At 42.1% G+C, this 15,948-nt stretch overlaps 1 protein-coding gene across 2 annotated transcripts in view; it reads right to left on the bottom strand.

Moving 5' to 3' along the window:
- METTL16 (methyltransferase 16, N6-methyladenosine) overlaps positions 1–15,948 on the bottom strand; it is a 696,416-nt gene that overhangs the window by 156,269 nt on the left and 524,199 nt on the right. For both annotated transcript variants that reach the window (XM_044089910.1, XM_044089909.1), the window contains one exon: positions 14,448–14,537. In XM_044089910.1, coding sequence (XP_043945845.1) covers positions 14,448–14,537 — 90 coding nt within the window. The remainder of the gene's footprint in view (positions 1–14,447; positions 14,538–15,948) is intronic.

Genomic DNA, 15,948 nt, shown 5'->3' with positions numbered 1-15,948 from the left:
ATGCTGTGTTTTTGGCTTTAGTGAGTGCAGCTTTTACCTGCGTGGTTGTGATTACAGGGACTCTGCATTCTTCCTGTATAGATATGGGCCCTTTAGGGGGAACTGAACCTATCTGCCAGGATGTTGGCAATATCAGTTGTCTCTGTAATTTTATTACCGTTGTGCTGTAACTCAGAGCAGATCTGGGTGTTGCCATCGAGATTCTTGACATAGCTATAGAATGCTTTGTGGTTGCCCTTAGAATTAGTGGCGATTTTGTTTTCGTAGCTAGCTTTGGAGGATCTTATAAGGGAACTCAGCTTCTTACTGCTCCTCCACTCATGGGATTTTACTCTCTTTTGCAACAGTTTCTTCCTTCTATTGTACAGTTTGTTTATGGCAGGGGACCACCAGATTGGTTTCCTTTTTTTGGAGGATAGCATCTTGATTCTGTTTGGGATAACACGATCCATGCACTCGTTTAAGTGCTTATAGAGTGCATTTGTGTATGATTCAGCAGTCGTAACTGTATTGTCCATCTGCACGGGTGTCATGAAGTTCACCACTTCCGTCTTAAGAAGCATGAAGTTGGCTTTGGAGAATTTTTTTACCGTGGTTTTCTTAATGGGGGGTGGGGGCAGGATATAGATATCAAGGGTGATTAGCTTATGGGTGGATTGGTCACCTGAAGAGTTGACTTCAGGTGTGGAACACCGGTCACTCATACTGGTAATGACTAGGTCTAGGATATTGTTGCCTTTGGTGGGGGTGTGCATAAGTTGATCCAGGCATTGGAGTTTATGAATTCCAGAAAGCGTTGAGCTAAGGAGTTGGTACACGAGTAGTTTTCCCAGTTAATACTGGGGTAGTTGAAGTCGCCCATTATTAGGGTCTTGGTTGAACCCTAATATTTTCCAGTACATCAAGAAAAGAGGAGTGGGAATCCTGGGGCATGGTGGGGGATCTGTAGCAAGCTACAATTTGGATTGCAGTTTTGCCCAGAGTTAGATGCAATTGGATAACCTCGGATGCATTATGCTGAGCAACTAGCCTGGAGATGTGGATATCCTTAATGAATATGGACACACCTCTGCCTTTGGTGTTTCGGTCTAGGTTACATGGTCGAAAAGTGTGGTAAGAGTTATAGCCTGGTAGTGCAGGGGTGCTCTCTGGAGCCTTAAACCAGGTCTCAGTCACTGCACAGATATTGATGTTCTCCACTTTGAGTGCCTCGAGTGAGTGCATTTTGAGATTTTGACTTCTAGCATTGAGTAGCATCACCCTCAGTTTTTGCTTGCCTGTTCCTGCTACGGTGGTGAATTTGTCATTTGAACCCTGCCTAAAAAAGGCACTACAAGGGCAGCAATAGCCTTAGCCAGCATCCGGAATCCCAGCGGTGACAGGTGCAGGCCATCTGTGGCAAAGCATCGTGGTCTGTCGACCATGTCATCCCAAGCAGACAGATACTGGATCCCCTTAGAATGACACCAGAAGCTTAGCCAATTGTTGAAGTCAATCATTTTGTCCTTGTACTGCGGCATCATTCTGGGCGATGGCAGAATGCTACTCAGGGCTAGGGTCATACCTGCCTGGGTTACAAGATCGGACAATTCTTCCATGTCTCTTTTCATGTGGTCCAGGGAGATATGTCTCAGGTCATTCACACCAACATGGATGATGACGGAGTCATATTTGTACTTGCTGTGGAGTGACCTGAGTGAGTAGGTTATGTGGCGGATCCTGGCACCCGACAGGCAGCTGACAGTAACCGTCTCCTTGTTTAGCCTGGTGAGTGGGACATCAGTGTGCCTGACTACAGAGTCACCTATGACTAGTGTGTTGGGTACGTTGTTTTGCCTTATTGGCTGTGGCTGAGTGGCACTCTGAGTCTGTGGGCTATGTGTCATTTGGGTTGTGTTGGGGGATGGAGGTTGCTTGCGTTTCTGCTTTGGAGGTCTCTGTTGCTTAGACAGATTATTACTGAGAGCCTTTGCGAATATTTTTGTGTTACTATGTGTGGATTTTGGTGGTGTAGACTTAGTGAGACTATGTGATGAGTGTGGTGTGGTGCAAATATTTACCTTCTCCTCATGACTGTCAAGTTCAGTCTTGGTTGGAGAGAACTTTACCTCCAGTTTGGCTAGATAAGTGCATCTCTCACAAGTTGTAGTGTTGGGTGGTAGGAGGAGAGGGTTGTCTGTGTACATGAGACAATTTCTACATTGCCTCAAAATGTCCATATTCATCAAATAGACAGGAGAGAACACTGGGAGCTGACCCTTGGACATGCCAGGTTCCCCAACGGGGTACTTAGCTTTGAAGACTTCAGACTGAAACTCGATTCGAAAATCGCAGGTGTCGGCCAACCGGCACTTGCGAACTGCTTCTGCTTCGGGCACTGCGCGGCAAGAAAGACTGAAGAAAATGGCGTCGGATGCCTCTTATATACCCCTGGCGCACTGACGTCAGGGAAGAAGCGACAGCAACCGACGCCGGACCAAGACTTTGGAATTCAGGCCGACTGCGGGACCGCCTGACGACAGGATAACCCCAAGTGTGATGACTGCAGCAGGGTAACACGATGAACATCTACAATTTCTGGGCCAGAACTACTCCTTATGTGGCAGACAGGTTACTTAGTGCTTACCACTCTCACTGATAAGCTAGAAGGCTTCCCTCCAACACAGAAAGGCTTGGGGGGCTCAGAAGCTTACATACAGTCCTGGATACAGCAAATCTGTACTTGGAACACTAGTTACAGGAAAGGTAGGAAACAGGCTTACTTTTTTTTTTTTTTCACAGAAAAGTAGCTAAAACAGTAAGACAATTCACATGCAGTGCAAGCTAGCACACTTGAGTATGTAGCAATATTAGACCAAACACAGTTTAAAAATGCAATTAAACCAAAAAGGACTAAAAGCAAGTGCAGAAAGAGTTTATAAGGTAGAATGTGGTAAAGAGATGAGACTGGGGGAGTGTCCCAGATCAAATCTATAGTGGGGCGGGCAACTGCAAAAGCCGCCAAATTGTGTGACAAAACAGAGATCTAAGCAACAATTAACAGTACAAACTCTAAAACCAAAAAATATACTCAGCTCTGTATATTTGCAGAAAGATTGGAAAGCTGTCTCTCAGAAAGTACAGTTGTGTGCACTTACCATAAATGTAGATGTTAGAGTGTATTCACTGTTGCAGTCATTACATTTGGGTAATCTGCTGGCAGGTTGCCCTTAGTTGGCCTGATTAACAAAGTCTTGGGTCCTGCGTCAGTTGCTGTCCCTTCTTCCATGACATCAGGTCATCAGGGGTATAAAACATGCAGCCGACGCCATTTCCATCAGTTTTTCTTGCCTCAGATGTCAGGTGCCCCCCAAATGTGGAGCAAAATATAAATATATATAAATATATATGCAAGTAATTTAGAACACAACAAATATACCTCCAAATAAAAGCAAATACACCAAAAAGGCTTTTGAGCATAGTAAAGGAAAGAAGAGATATATTAAAAGAAAAAACAGGGGGCTGGCAGGTAGGTAACCAGGACTGCAACAGTGAATACACTCGAACATCTACATTTATGATAAGTGTACACAACTGTACTATGTTCTTCGTGTTTCACTGCTGCAGTCATTACATTTGGGTAGAATCCCAAATCTATGATTGGGTGGATGGAATTATACAGCATTAGGAGCAGCTATAAGGCCCTGCAGGACAGCAGTGGCAAAACTTGCTCTGGATTTAGAGAAGAGAGGTAAATGGTAATGTTTGGTGAACGTATGGACTGAGCTCCAGGTAACAGCTTCTAGAATGTCTCTGGTAGGAACCCCTCTGCAGAAGCAGATGTAGCCCTGGTGGAATGTGATCTGATCCCCTTGGGAACAGGTTTACCATGGTGCATGTAGCAGAAACGAATACAATGGCTTATCCATTTTGAAATAGTCTGCTTTGAAATAGCCTTTCCCTCTGCCCCTGCAGCAAATGTCACCAGTAATTGCTCAGACTTTCTTAGAGATTTTGTTCTGTTTAGGTAGAATCTTAGTTGACGGATGAATTGTCTGATAAAGAACCACACTAGATACCACTTTAGGCATAAAGGATGGATTGGTTCTGAGAGCCACCCTGTCTGGGTAAAAGATAATAAAAGGCTCAACTGCCATGAGAGCTTGTATTTCTGAAATCCTTCTAGCTGAAGTGACTGCTAAATGAAAAGCTGTCTTCCAAGAGAGAAATTTTATGTCTGCAGTAGCAGCTGGCTCAAAAGGTGGTGAGCTTTTCCAACACAAAACTGAGGTCCCATGTAGGAGTTGGTGCTCTCCTGGGTGGTCTTAAATTTTTGGCCCCTCTGAGATACTGCTTTAGCAGGGGATGAGAAAAGAGGGGAGGCTCTGTGCTATAATGAGCTGAAATGGCAGAGACATGGATTTTTATGGAAGAGAAAGATAGGCCCTTGTGAAACATCTCAGTTAAATATTGCAGAATCTGAGGAATACTGAGCATTGCTGTGCTTATTCCTTGTGCTTGGTTCTAGGCACAGAATCTTTTCCATTTATCAGCATAAGTTTTTTTAGTACTAGGCCTTCTAGCCTCCAAAATGACATCCATCACAGGTTTGCTGAGAGATGTAACTGGTGAAATTAGTTGATTAGCCATGCTGCAAGATTCAGAGTTTGGAGCAGAGTGTGCAAAATTTGATAGTTCTGCTGAGACAGTAGATAAGGTGTCTGAGGCAGGTACCATGGAGGAAGGTGTGACATATTGCGTAGGAGCAGGTACCAGTGTTGGCGAGGCCAGTCTGGAGCAATCAGAATCATTTTTGGCTTTTCCTGTCTGACTTTTAGTAAGACCTTGGAGAGCAGAGGCAGAGGGGGAAGGCATAGACTGATAGATTTTTCCAGCTGAAGGATAGAGCATCCACTTTCCAAGCTTTTTTGTGATGAATTCTTGTGCAGAATTTGTCCAACTGATAGTTTTGGGGTGAGGCAAAAAGATCTATGTCTAGGCTCCCCCATTTGCGTGTCAACATGCTGAAGATTTGTGGATCCAGTTTCCATTCGTGTGGGTCCATAAGATTTCTGCTTAGTTCGTCTGCCAGAGTACCAGGACTGCAACAGTGAATACACTCGAACATCTACATTTACGGCAAGTGTACACAACTGTATTATGTTCTTCGTGTTTCACTGTTGCAGTCATTACATTTGGGTAGAATCCCAAAGCTATGGTTGGGTGGATGGAATTATACAGCATTAGGAGCAGCTATAAGGCCCTGTCCATAAGATTTCTGCTTAGTTCATCTGCCAGAGTATTTTGTTTTCCTGGCAGGAATTGAGCTTGCAGATGTATTTGATAAGTCAAGGCCATGTTCCACAAAGCCATGGCTAGTCTGCAAAGGGGGTAGGAATGGGTACCCCCCTGCTTGTTTATGTACCAGATGCCTGTAGTGTTGTCTGTCTTTATCAGTAGTTGTCCTGGATAAAGATAGTCCTTGAAGGCTGTCAGAGAATTCTGTACAGCTAGCATCTCTTTCTGGTTGATATGTAGGTGCATTTGATTTGGGCTCCATTGGCCCTGAATGCATCTCTCTGCCAGATACGCCCCCCCCAAGCATAATCTGATGAGTCTGTAGTCAGGGTTTGGGTGGCAGGGGGTGGAATTAATGACAGTCCCTTGTTTTGGTGACAGGCCTCTGCCCACCATAGGAACTCTTGCTGCAGGCAAAGAATGATAGGAATCATTGTTTCCAGGCTGTGACAATGTTGACTCCATAAGCTTTTTAAGTACCACTGAAGTTTCCTCATATGCAGTCTTGCATATGGAATTATTAGAATGCAGGAAGCCATGAACCTCAAGGCCTGCAGAATTTGTCTTGCAGACAGCTGGGTTTTTGTGGCCACTTGTTTGAAGTAAGTCATTAATTGAATTTGTTTTTCTGGCATAAGGTAAGTCATCTGGGCAGTTGTATTCAAGCTTGCACCCAGGAATGTAATTATTTGAGAGGGTACCATTTGTGATTTCTTTTTGTTTATGGTGTACCCTAGACAAGTTAGAAGCCTTTTCACAAACGCCACATGTTTTAGAAGAGCGTCCTTGTTTTCTGCCTGAATTAGACAATCGTCCAGGTAAGGATAAATTTGAATGTTTCTTTGTCTGCAAAATGCAATTACTGGTGCCAGGCACTTTGTGAAGACCCTGGGCGCAGTAGATAAGCCAAAGGGCAGTGCAGAGAACTGGTAATGCAAATAGACTGCTTTGAAGCGGAGGTATCTTCTGCAAGATTCCCCGATTGAGATATGCAGGTAAGCCTCTTAAGTCTAGAGTTACCAGCCAGGCATCCTTGCCCAAGCATAGGCAGTAACTGTTGTAGAGCCAGCATCTTGAATTTTGGAATGTCCAGAAATGTATTTAGAGTGGATAAGTCCAGAACTGGACGTCATGATTTGTCTTTTCTGGGTACCAGGAAAGGTCTTGAATAAAAACCTTGTCCCTTTTCCTTTTCTGGTACTGGCTGAATAGACCCCATATTCCTGAGGGACATAACTTGTTTCTGGGCCTCTGCCCACTGATTTGGAGGCAGATCTGGCCATCTGTTTGGGATTGGCAACGTGTGGAAATTAAATCTGTATCCCTGGGATACTATATTTAAAACCCACTTGTCCAGGGTAATTAGTTGCCAATTTCTTGCATGAAGTGCCAGTTTTCCCCCCAAAGGGGCGGCCAAAAGTTAAGTGCTTGGTGATTGCAGAGGAAAGTCATTGAGACTGTTTACCGTAGGAAGGGGCCTTGTTACTTCCAGATTTGGAGGTGGAGGCACCCTATTGTCTTGTTCTGTACATTCCTTGTGACTGAAACCTGGAGCCTTTGGAGTGTCTGGGTTTGACCTGAGCGGCTCTGGTGGGTACTGGAAAGGACCAGTTCTTAGTAGGCCAGTGCCTACTGAACCTGGGTGGCTTCACTTGTAGGAAATCTTTTACAGTTTGCATAGATTTAGCCTCATCTTCCATCCTTTACAAAACGTCTTCTGCCTTATTACTAAATACACTGTCCTGTTGTAAAAGAGCATCCAACAATTTTGCTTTAACATGATCAGGCAGATTTTGCTCCTTGCGCCAAGCATGCCTTCATCACAGATCTAGTTACAGCGGCCCTGTAAGAGGCCTCCAAGGAATCAAAACCACATTGCAAAGTATGCTTTCCACCTTGTTCAGCTGAATATAATAAATCCTGCAACTCTTTTTCCACACAGTCAGAAATCAACATCATTTTCTGTTTAAGTAAGCCTATCACATGCTGTTATTTAAGCATATGAAATTGACAGTTTAAAGCCCTGATTGTCAAGTGGCAGATGTGTAAACCTTCTTACCCAATCTATCCAGCGCCCTGGAGTCTATCAGAAGGGGTAGGGCTTTCAGCAGTAGAAGCCTTAATGCCCTTGGGACCCTGAGAAATGGTTTCTGGGTCAGCGGTAGGGTTTTTAAAGAGGAATTTGTGGGAGTCAGGAACCCTGTAATATCTGTCTGACTTACTAGGAGCCGGAGGCAGGAAATCAGGAGCCATGCTGGATTCTGAGAAAACATCATCAACAATGTCTAGAATAGGAGGTATAGCCAAAGGTCTGTGCTGAGGAAGAAGGAAATCCTTAAGCCTCTTTTTAGATTCTGAGAAATCCTGACTCTCCCAGTGAAAGTGTTCCCTTAAGGTAGGCAAAGTTTCCCCAAAAGAAAAATCCTCAGGAGGAGAAGCAGAAGGGATGGAATCTTCTACATCAGAGTCCTCATAAGGTGGAATAGAGAATTCCTGATCAGAAGAGGAATCAGAAGAAATAGAAACCAGCTCTGATGATTCATAGGCAGTGCCTTGCCTTGGCCTCTTAGCAGGAGGGGGATGGGAACCCATGATCAAAGTAATTAAATCCTCAGCCATTTTGATCATTTGTTTTTTAGGCATAGGGGCTTGTGCACGTGGCCCAAGCGTGGTTTTTTTAGACATAGAAGTTGTTTTTGGCCTAGGTTTTGAAGATGGCGTCGGTTTAATATACAAATCTTTAGGCCTGAAAACACCTTCAGAAGCCGGTGCCTGCTCAGCGGCTCCGGACCCATCTAAGGTAGAGACATCTGCAGGTTCAATACTTAAAAGTATCTTGCGGCATACCGGACTCCGAATGGGTCTCAGTAGAGGCCTGCGAATCCAAAGTAGCGGGTATCAGGAGCTGCAAAAGCACCTCACTGAGTACCGGCGAACCGGCGACTGGCTTAGGAGAAGCTGCGTCGGTTTTGGACCTTGACGGTCTGTCGCTGTCTTTTTCTTTGCGTTTTTTGTGTATTCTGGTAGTCGGATTGCTAACCGACGACATTTCTGGATAGCTAAAATCTTGAGCCAAAATATTTTGAAGCAAAAATATACCAACGCTTAATACTGCGTTGATTAAATTTAGCACAAAAACCGACAGCAAGGCACGTTGTGGTCAGGGCCTAGGCAAGGAATACAGTACAAATGAAAATCCTTATGAGGTATTTGCTTCCCACAAGTAATACAATTATTAACTTTTACTGATATCACTAAGGAGCAAGAAAAAGTTTCCCCAACGGGGTACTTAGCTTTAGGTTGAAGACTTCGGTTCTGAAACTCGAAAATGAAAATTTCAGGAGTCGGACGACAGGCACTTGTGAACTGCTTCTGCTTCGGGCACCGAGCGGTAAGAAAGACTGGTGAAAATGGCGTCGGCTGCATGTTTTATACTCCTGATGACCTGACGTCATGGAGGAAGGGACAGATACCGACGCAGGACCCAAGACTTTGTTAATCAGGCCGACTGAGGGCAACCTGCCAGCAGATTACCCAAATGTAATGACTGCAACAGTGAAACACGAACATCAGGGCAACAACAGTTTCTACAGAGATCTAAGCAACAATTAACAGTTCAAACTCTAAAACCAAAAAAATATACTCAGCTCTGTATATTTGCAGATAGATTGGAAAGCAGTCTCTCAGAACAGGGAGATTCAACAGAGATCTAAGCAACAATTAACAGTACAAACTCTAAAGCCAAAAAAAATATACTCGGCTCTGTATATTTGTGACTTCTCGACTAGTTACTGGTGTCTGGTTCAACTAAGTCCCCAGCAGTTCCCTCATTGACCACCTTCCTGTATATGTAAATGGAAACACTCCATATAACTGAACATTCTTAATGCTGAATGTTTTTTTTTTGCTAGCAGAAGTGAACGAAACTCACTTCATCCCTTCTGCTGCCATTAAGTACATGCAAAACTGTTAACAGTGGACATCAGGGAATTTGTCTTTCCTCCACTGTAGAGCAATCAGAGTTGGTATACAAAATTAGCAGGGGGAGCAAGGGGACTTGCCCCCTACAAGAAATGTAGGTGTTCTGTTTTTTCAGTGTTTTGCCTTTCAATCTTTTGGGATCGATGTTTAGTTACTCGAGATTTGTGTACTTCGATGTTTCAAAGCACACTGATGGAAACAGACTTGCAACCCACCATGTCAAACATTTACTTAGAACTTCCCGAAATCTTACTAATTTTAATCCTGATATACTTACTAGAATCCTAAGCTCCTTTAACTGGTCAATAATGAAAAATATTTCACTCGAAGTTGTACCTAAATTTAATGCACCTTTCCTGAAAACCCTCAGCAGTCCAGCTCCAACTAGAACAAAATGAATACAAAATAACAGTAATCCTTGATTACACACACAAAGCAGTCACCAAATATGTGAAAGAGGCAGGGCTTGGAAAGAATGACTAAAATACAGAGCTTCCCAAAACCTACAGCACATTAAAGAATTATACAACCCTACTAAAAGATTAGCACAGACAAGAAAATGTAGTACAATAACCCCATCTACTACAATAACCCCCTACTGAATTCAGTGTTCCAACCTTAAAAGAAATTCTTGTCTATTAGTAATATACTGCTTCCTGAAAAAAAACACCACTCCTAATCCTGCCCCAATAACACACGGAAATAGCATCTCAATTTAACACACATTTTATGAAAAGCATTAAATCCCTTACTAAAGATTTTCCACCTAACAATCTTGACATACCCCCACCGCAGACAAACACACCCTGTTTTACCCTAAAACCCATCCCAACCTCCTATAACAAATCAATACAAATCAATACTTCTTAAACTGAACCTCTGCTTTTCTTCAGCAGATAAACTCCCAACAGAATACCTCAATCTGGCTGCCAGTTCCCTAGTTTACCCAATGACTGTTCTAATTAATAGATGCTCCTTCTCTAAGGAAAAAATTATTTATCATCCCCATTCATAAAGGGGGGGGGGCTTCATCTGATATAACCAATTTCCGACCTACTGCCATATTACCCATCAGAACTTGAGAGAGAGGTAATCCAGAGGGCTCTATGAAGTCTGGTATCCCACCTATGACCCAGAGGGTGACAACACCAATAAGAAACAAGAGTACAAAGGATTAGTCCAGATAAAATCACTTCAGCTTGCAGATTTAGGAAACTCTCTCTCTCTCTCTCTCTCTCTCTCTCATACCCTCCTTATGGGTGGAATAAAGACACCTTGTTGAAGTTTCAAGTAGTTTATTCAGTTAAGTAGGTAGATGGACAAGTGCTTTTAAACTTCTGGAGAAGTGCATTTATAAGCAACTACTTAAACACATCCTTCAGGAAAAGCTACTGACTGCCATGCAGCATGGTTTTACACCCACCCATAGCACTACCATGGGCTTATTAACTTTCACAGATACTACTAACAGAGCCACAGACAAAGGCAAATTAATTTCCTCTGTATTCCTTGACCTCTCTAAAGCTTTGGACAGTCTCTCACAAAAAACTCTTCTGTCAACCGTCTTCTCTTGGGCTATCACAAACCACAATACCATGGTTTAACAACTACTTAACTGATCAATAACAGTCTGTTAGATGTCTCCCCACCCTTTTTCTCTTCTTTACTGTTAATATTAACATGCCACAGGGCTCCAGTGGCAGCCCTCTACCAACATTCTACATAAATTCTCTCAGCAATCTTCCCTTCTACAACATGCTAATTATTCTACCCTGATCTGCATTTAGACCACCTAATACATCTTCAGAAAATTACTTAAGTAGCCTTTAAGACTATTGAAAGTTGGCTAATCACCTGCTACTAAATTCCAAAATAAATAAATAAATAAATAAATTATTTCTCTATTTTCCAAAATCCCATATGTGTCTAGGGGTCTACTTTGTTACAAAACACATTTCACTGAAACTCATTTAGTCAAAGTCTAATTTCACTGAAAATGAATTACCTGAGAACAATTCACTGAAAGCTCACTTCACTGAAAACTCATTTGACTGAAACTTATTTCATCTAAAAAGGTATATGCCCTGTTCCCCACTGTAGTGCGATCCTTTGTGACTCCTTTTGGCTTGTATGATTTCACAAAGATGCCCTTTGGGTTGAAAAATGCCCCAGCAACTTTCCAGAGGCTGGTAGATCATATCCTAGCATGAGGGTTTGCCCTTGCTTACCTAGATGATATTGCCATCTACATCCATTCCTGGCAAGAGCACCTTCAGCATGTCAGGAAGGTGCTGGGCAGACTACAGAGGGCAGGGCTGATCATTAAGCCCAGCAAATGTCAGGTGGGTATGGCAGAGGTCTCCTACCTGGGACAGAGTGGGGAGTGGTAAGATTAGGCCAGAACCTGCCAAAGTGGAAGCCATTCAGGCATGGCCTGCACCTGTTGCAAAAAGCAAGTGAGGGCATTTTTAGGGACAGCAGGGTACTACAGAAAGTTCGTCCCCAGTTACAGTACCATTGCTGTTCCCCTCACAGACCTGACAAGGAAAAACAGGCCAGATAAGGACCCCCGTGTTAGCCAGTCCAGATTACAGCAAAGAATTTGTTGTGCAGGTGAATGCTTTGAACCATGGGGTGGGGGCTTGTACTCAGCCAGATTTCTTCAGAGGGAGAAGAGCACCCAATGATTCATCTCAATTGTAGGCTCCAACCCAGGGAGGAATGCTATGCAGCTGTATAAAAGGAATGTCTAGCCACAGTGTGGGCACTGCAGAAACATCAGCCTCATCTGTACAGAAGGAAATTCACTGTAGTTACAGATCACAATCCTCTAACATGGTTACATCGAGCCAGCCAGCAAAATGCCAAGTTACTAAGGTGGAGCCTAGGGTTGCAAGCATGTGATAATGTAAGTGCAGCACTGCAGTGGGATTAGCAATGCCAATGCAGATGGGCTCTCAAGACAGGGAATGGGGTAAGATAAACCCAGACAGACTCAACCCTCTCAAGCAATGATTCTCAAGGGTCACTTGAAAAACTAGCTTGAGTTCTCTGGGGGGTGGGGGTGGGGGTTGTGAAGGCTGCCAGCCTAGCTAGACAGAATTTTGTAAATAATTCTATGCCCTTGTAAATATTAATATGATCCACAGCTTGTTTCACAGATGTAAGAAAATTGTGTTATGTTATGAACTTCACAAATGTAACCACAGTGCACCCTGCTATCTAAGAAAGCTGATAAGTTAAGGATTTTACAACTGTGTTTGATCTCAAGCTCGGAGACAGGATGGCTGCAGCTAGAAATTCTTTCTATTATTTTAAGACACAAATAGTTACTAGGTTTCACATGTAAAGTGTCTTTTACTTCTGTGACTTCCTGGCAGGTGCAGATTACTAAAAGAAATGTTAAATTTTAAGTTCTGTGTGCCTGGGAACTTAAGTAGAGGTAACAAGAATGATGTAATCTTAAATAACCCAGCAGTAATGTGCATTATCAATGTAAGGGCTATCTCAGAAAGTAAGGATAGCATTTTGTATTTGTCTTCAGACCTGTTAACAACTCACCAGCACTGTGCCTTGCTCTGTAAGTAAAGTTAATTAGATCTTAGTATTTCTCTTAGCGATAGATATAAATACAACCAGATTCGTCTAGCTGTTTTCTATATTTATGTCAGACTGTCCTACAAAATTGTTTTAAAGTATTTTCCTGTGATTTCTGAATTATTATCACTGTGTTGAACTGACAAGTAGTGTCTTGTGTTTTTATTATTAAATATTTTAAATCTTTTAACTGTTGCTGGTTTGTGTGTAGCGATAATTAAGCTCTTAAGAGTACTTGCATGCATTTGGTGATACTGTATAAGCCACTTCAATAGCCTCAGCCCTGGGTTACACTTACTATTTGGAGAACAGTAATATTACACAGTGGAACTGGACACCCTTTGATAAGGGCCTTTATAATAGCTGATGAGAGTAGTTGGTGGCAGTGGATTACTACCCAAGAGCCTGAGCAGAAGGGGCATAGCTGGAGAACCAGTGCCAGCCTTCCCCAGGAGTGTATGTGTGTTTGTATATAACTCATACCTCAAAATGTGTGTGTCAGCTACTTGGGCAGGGACACAAAGTACTGGATGGACAGCGAGGGTACTGGAGGTTTTGGCTTGACTACTCGGCTGAGATCTGAATCTTATAGCTGTGCCAGTGGAGAGTCTTATTGGGGATCTGGAGAGACACAGGGAAACCAGCCCCAGATTGACTGTGATCTGTATGTGCTCTTAAGGGAAATTGTACTTTACTGTGTGTACTTGTTATCCTCCCAATGTGGACACCCCTCACTGGTGCTAGTGGTGAGAACTGAGGCGCCTTGATTACTGGGCCATTGCACGGGCATCACACTGCTTACCATCTTCAAACCACACAGGGCTCCTGGTGTCAATCTCAATTCCAATAATATAGGTAGAACTTGGAATAAAATTCCTATATCAAGTCTATCCCACACCTTCAATTTTGCAAACTATTACTAAAAAGACTTCCCTCTCTGCCTCAGCTTTGTCTCTGCTTCTCATCAGGGATACACCTCTCTCCTAACACCCTTCATCACCTTTTTTATACCTCCCTTTAAAGCACTAAATCACTGAACTTGCTTATCTCCTTCTACCTCACTTTACTGTACTTCTCAAATTACTATACTTATTTCTAATTAGCACAACCAAATTACTATTCCATCACTACCTCTCTATTAACATTTAAACTTGCTCATCTCTTCTAATACCTCACTGTTGAACTTCTTAAATTATTCCTACCTATCTTATACACCACTATCTGTAAATTCTCAACACAAAACTTGGATATTAATGTTTGTGAATATTAATACAAATTGTTTATACCGATTATTATGCTATGTATTCAATGAAACTGCATTATAAAATTTATTATTGCAAATATTGATTGCATTAAATATACCTTAAAGCATTTCTCCCTGGGCTTCTGTTGGAATAGAATACTTTCACAGTAAACAGATGTTAATAAATAAATAATAAAACACACATTATGTAATGGTCTGTCTTATGGATGCAGTACAGATGTTAAATTTTGTTTCATACAATACCAAAAAACACATTTTAAGTCTCAGGGTCCAATTAACTGTTTACATTCAATCATGGATAGATTAACATAAAAAGAACAATACTTACAGGTACAGTTACATCGTCATAGAAGCTCCAAGCCAGTGCCCATCTCATTGTGCGTCCCTGACAGAATTCAGTATGCGCTACCTTAGGAACCTGAAAATCAAATGCAACAGCTTAACAGACACATATATAAATATAGTACTGCATTTTGACTGGTTCACAGAAAATTCAGATGTACTCAAACAAATGCTTGACTAGCTTCAACTTAAATATATGCAGTTTCTTCTTTTCAGAGAAAAAGTATATATTTATACTCTTTTAGAATGTTCAATGATCCTAAAGTAACACAGCCAAGCAATGAAAATAACATACACCTTCTTAGAGTATCTGTTAATCTACAAGGGGAACCTTCCTGATAAGTCAAATACTGGATTCATCCTCTCTAACAATCAGAATTCAGCAATGTTTCAGATGTGGTACAAAGTCAAGACAGTTTTTAAAGACAGACCACTCTGTCATTTTGCAAAAACAATTGAACGTAAGGTTCTGGATGTGGAAGGGGGGCAAGCACCCACACCTCCCATGCAGCAGGCTGCAACCTCTTGCATACCCTTTCTTAATAAAACTGGTGCTATGCCAACAAAGCTTGAGATATGTCACCACCTCTTAACAAAATGGACTTGATTCTTGATTTACACTGACCTTTTTCCTTAGAAGCTCCCATGCTCATTGACATGTATGCTTAATACTGGCATACACCGTTAAATCACTTGCCAAGTACATCACACTGCCTACCTCCTACACATCAGCTTACCACTAAACAAAAGAAAGCATGCTTGTAGCTAACATTTGACAGATCCTAAAGTACATGCATCTCAAACTCTTAAAGCCACAAAAAATGTGTGTGTGTGTGTGTGGGGGGGCAAATGCCCCAAAATAGAGACTTTTTTTAAAACATTGCTCTTACAACCTTAGAAAGTTGGCAGAATGACAGGATTTGCATTAGCATAAATTTTCTGAAGGATATGAAGTCTGAAAATCAAACATTTGCCATTATTTTCTGACTTTGGTCCTTAATGATTTGCCACTGCTTTGCCAGAAAACTACAATTTTATGAGAAATGGACCAAAAATATGAGTCAAAAATCTGGACATCCTGTGAAAACCCAGGCAGCTGAGAGCAATGACAAGTATACACCTGTCTAACTTACAAGGAACTCTAACAATCAAAGCTGGATGGACAGGCCATCCAGGCATAGAGGGTAAGATTTAGGACCCATCGTGGAAGGCCCTCTCAATGATGAGCTGATAAGGTAAGACTATAAAGGATTATGATCATGTCCCTATGATCATAGCCAAGTGTTTGAGACACAGATGTCAAAATATACGGAAGCAAAGTTTGAGAGCTCTAAACAGTGCATACTAAAAGTACAATTGTGTAAAATTTTGCCTTAACATTTGATGTCCTTGTCTTCACTGCTGTAGTATTTAGATAAGGGATTTCCTAACAGTAGCCCAATGTCAGGCCAGTATACAAAGCCTTTGGAATTTATAGATGTAGTACA

This window comes from Protopterus annectens, chromosome 12.part0, assembly GCF_019279795.1.
Source record: "Protopterus annectens isolate FY-2018-M chromosome 12.part0, PAN1.0, whole genome shotgun sequence".
NCBI classification, from domain to species: Eukaryota; Metazoa; Chordata; order Ceratodontiformes; family Protopteridae; genus Protopterus; species Protopterus annectens.
Note: the sequence above shows the minus strand (reverse complement) of the source record. Positions and strands in the feature narration are given on the sequence as shown.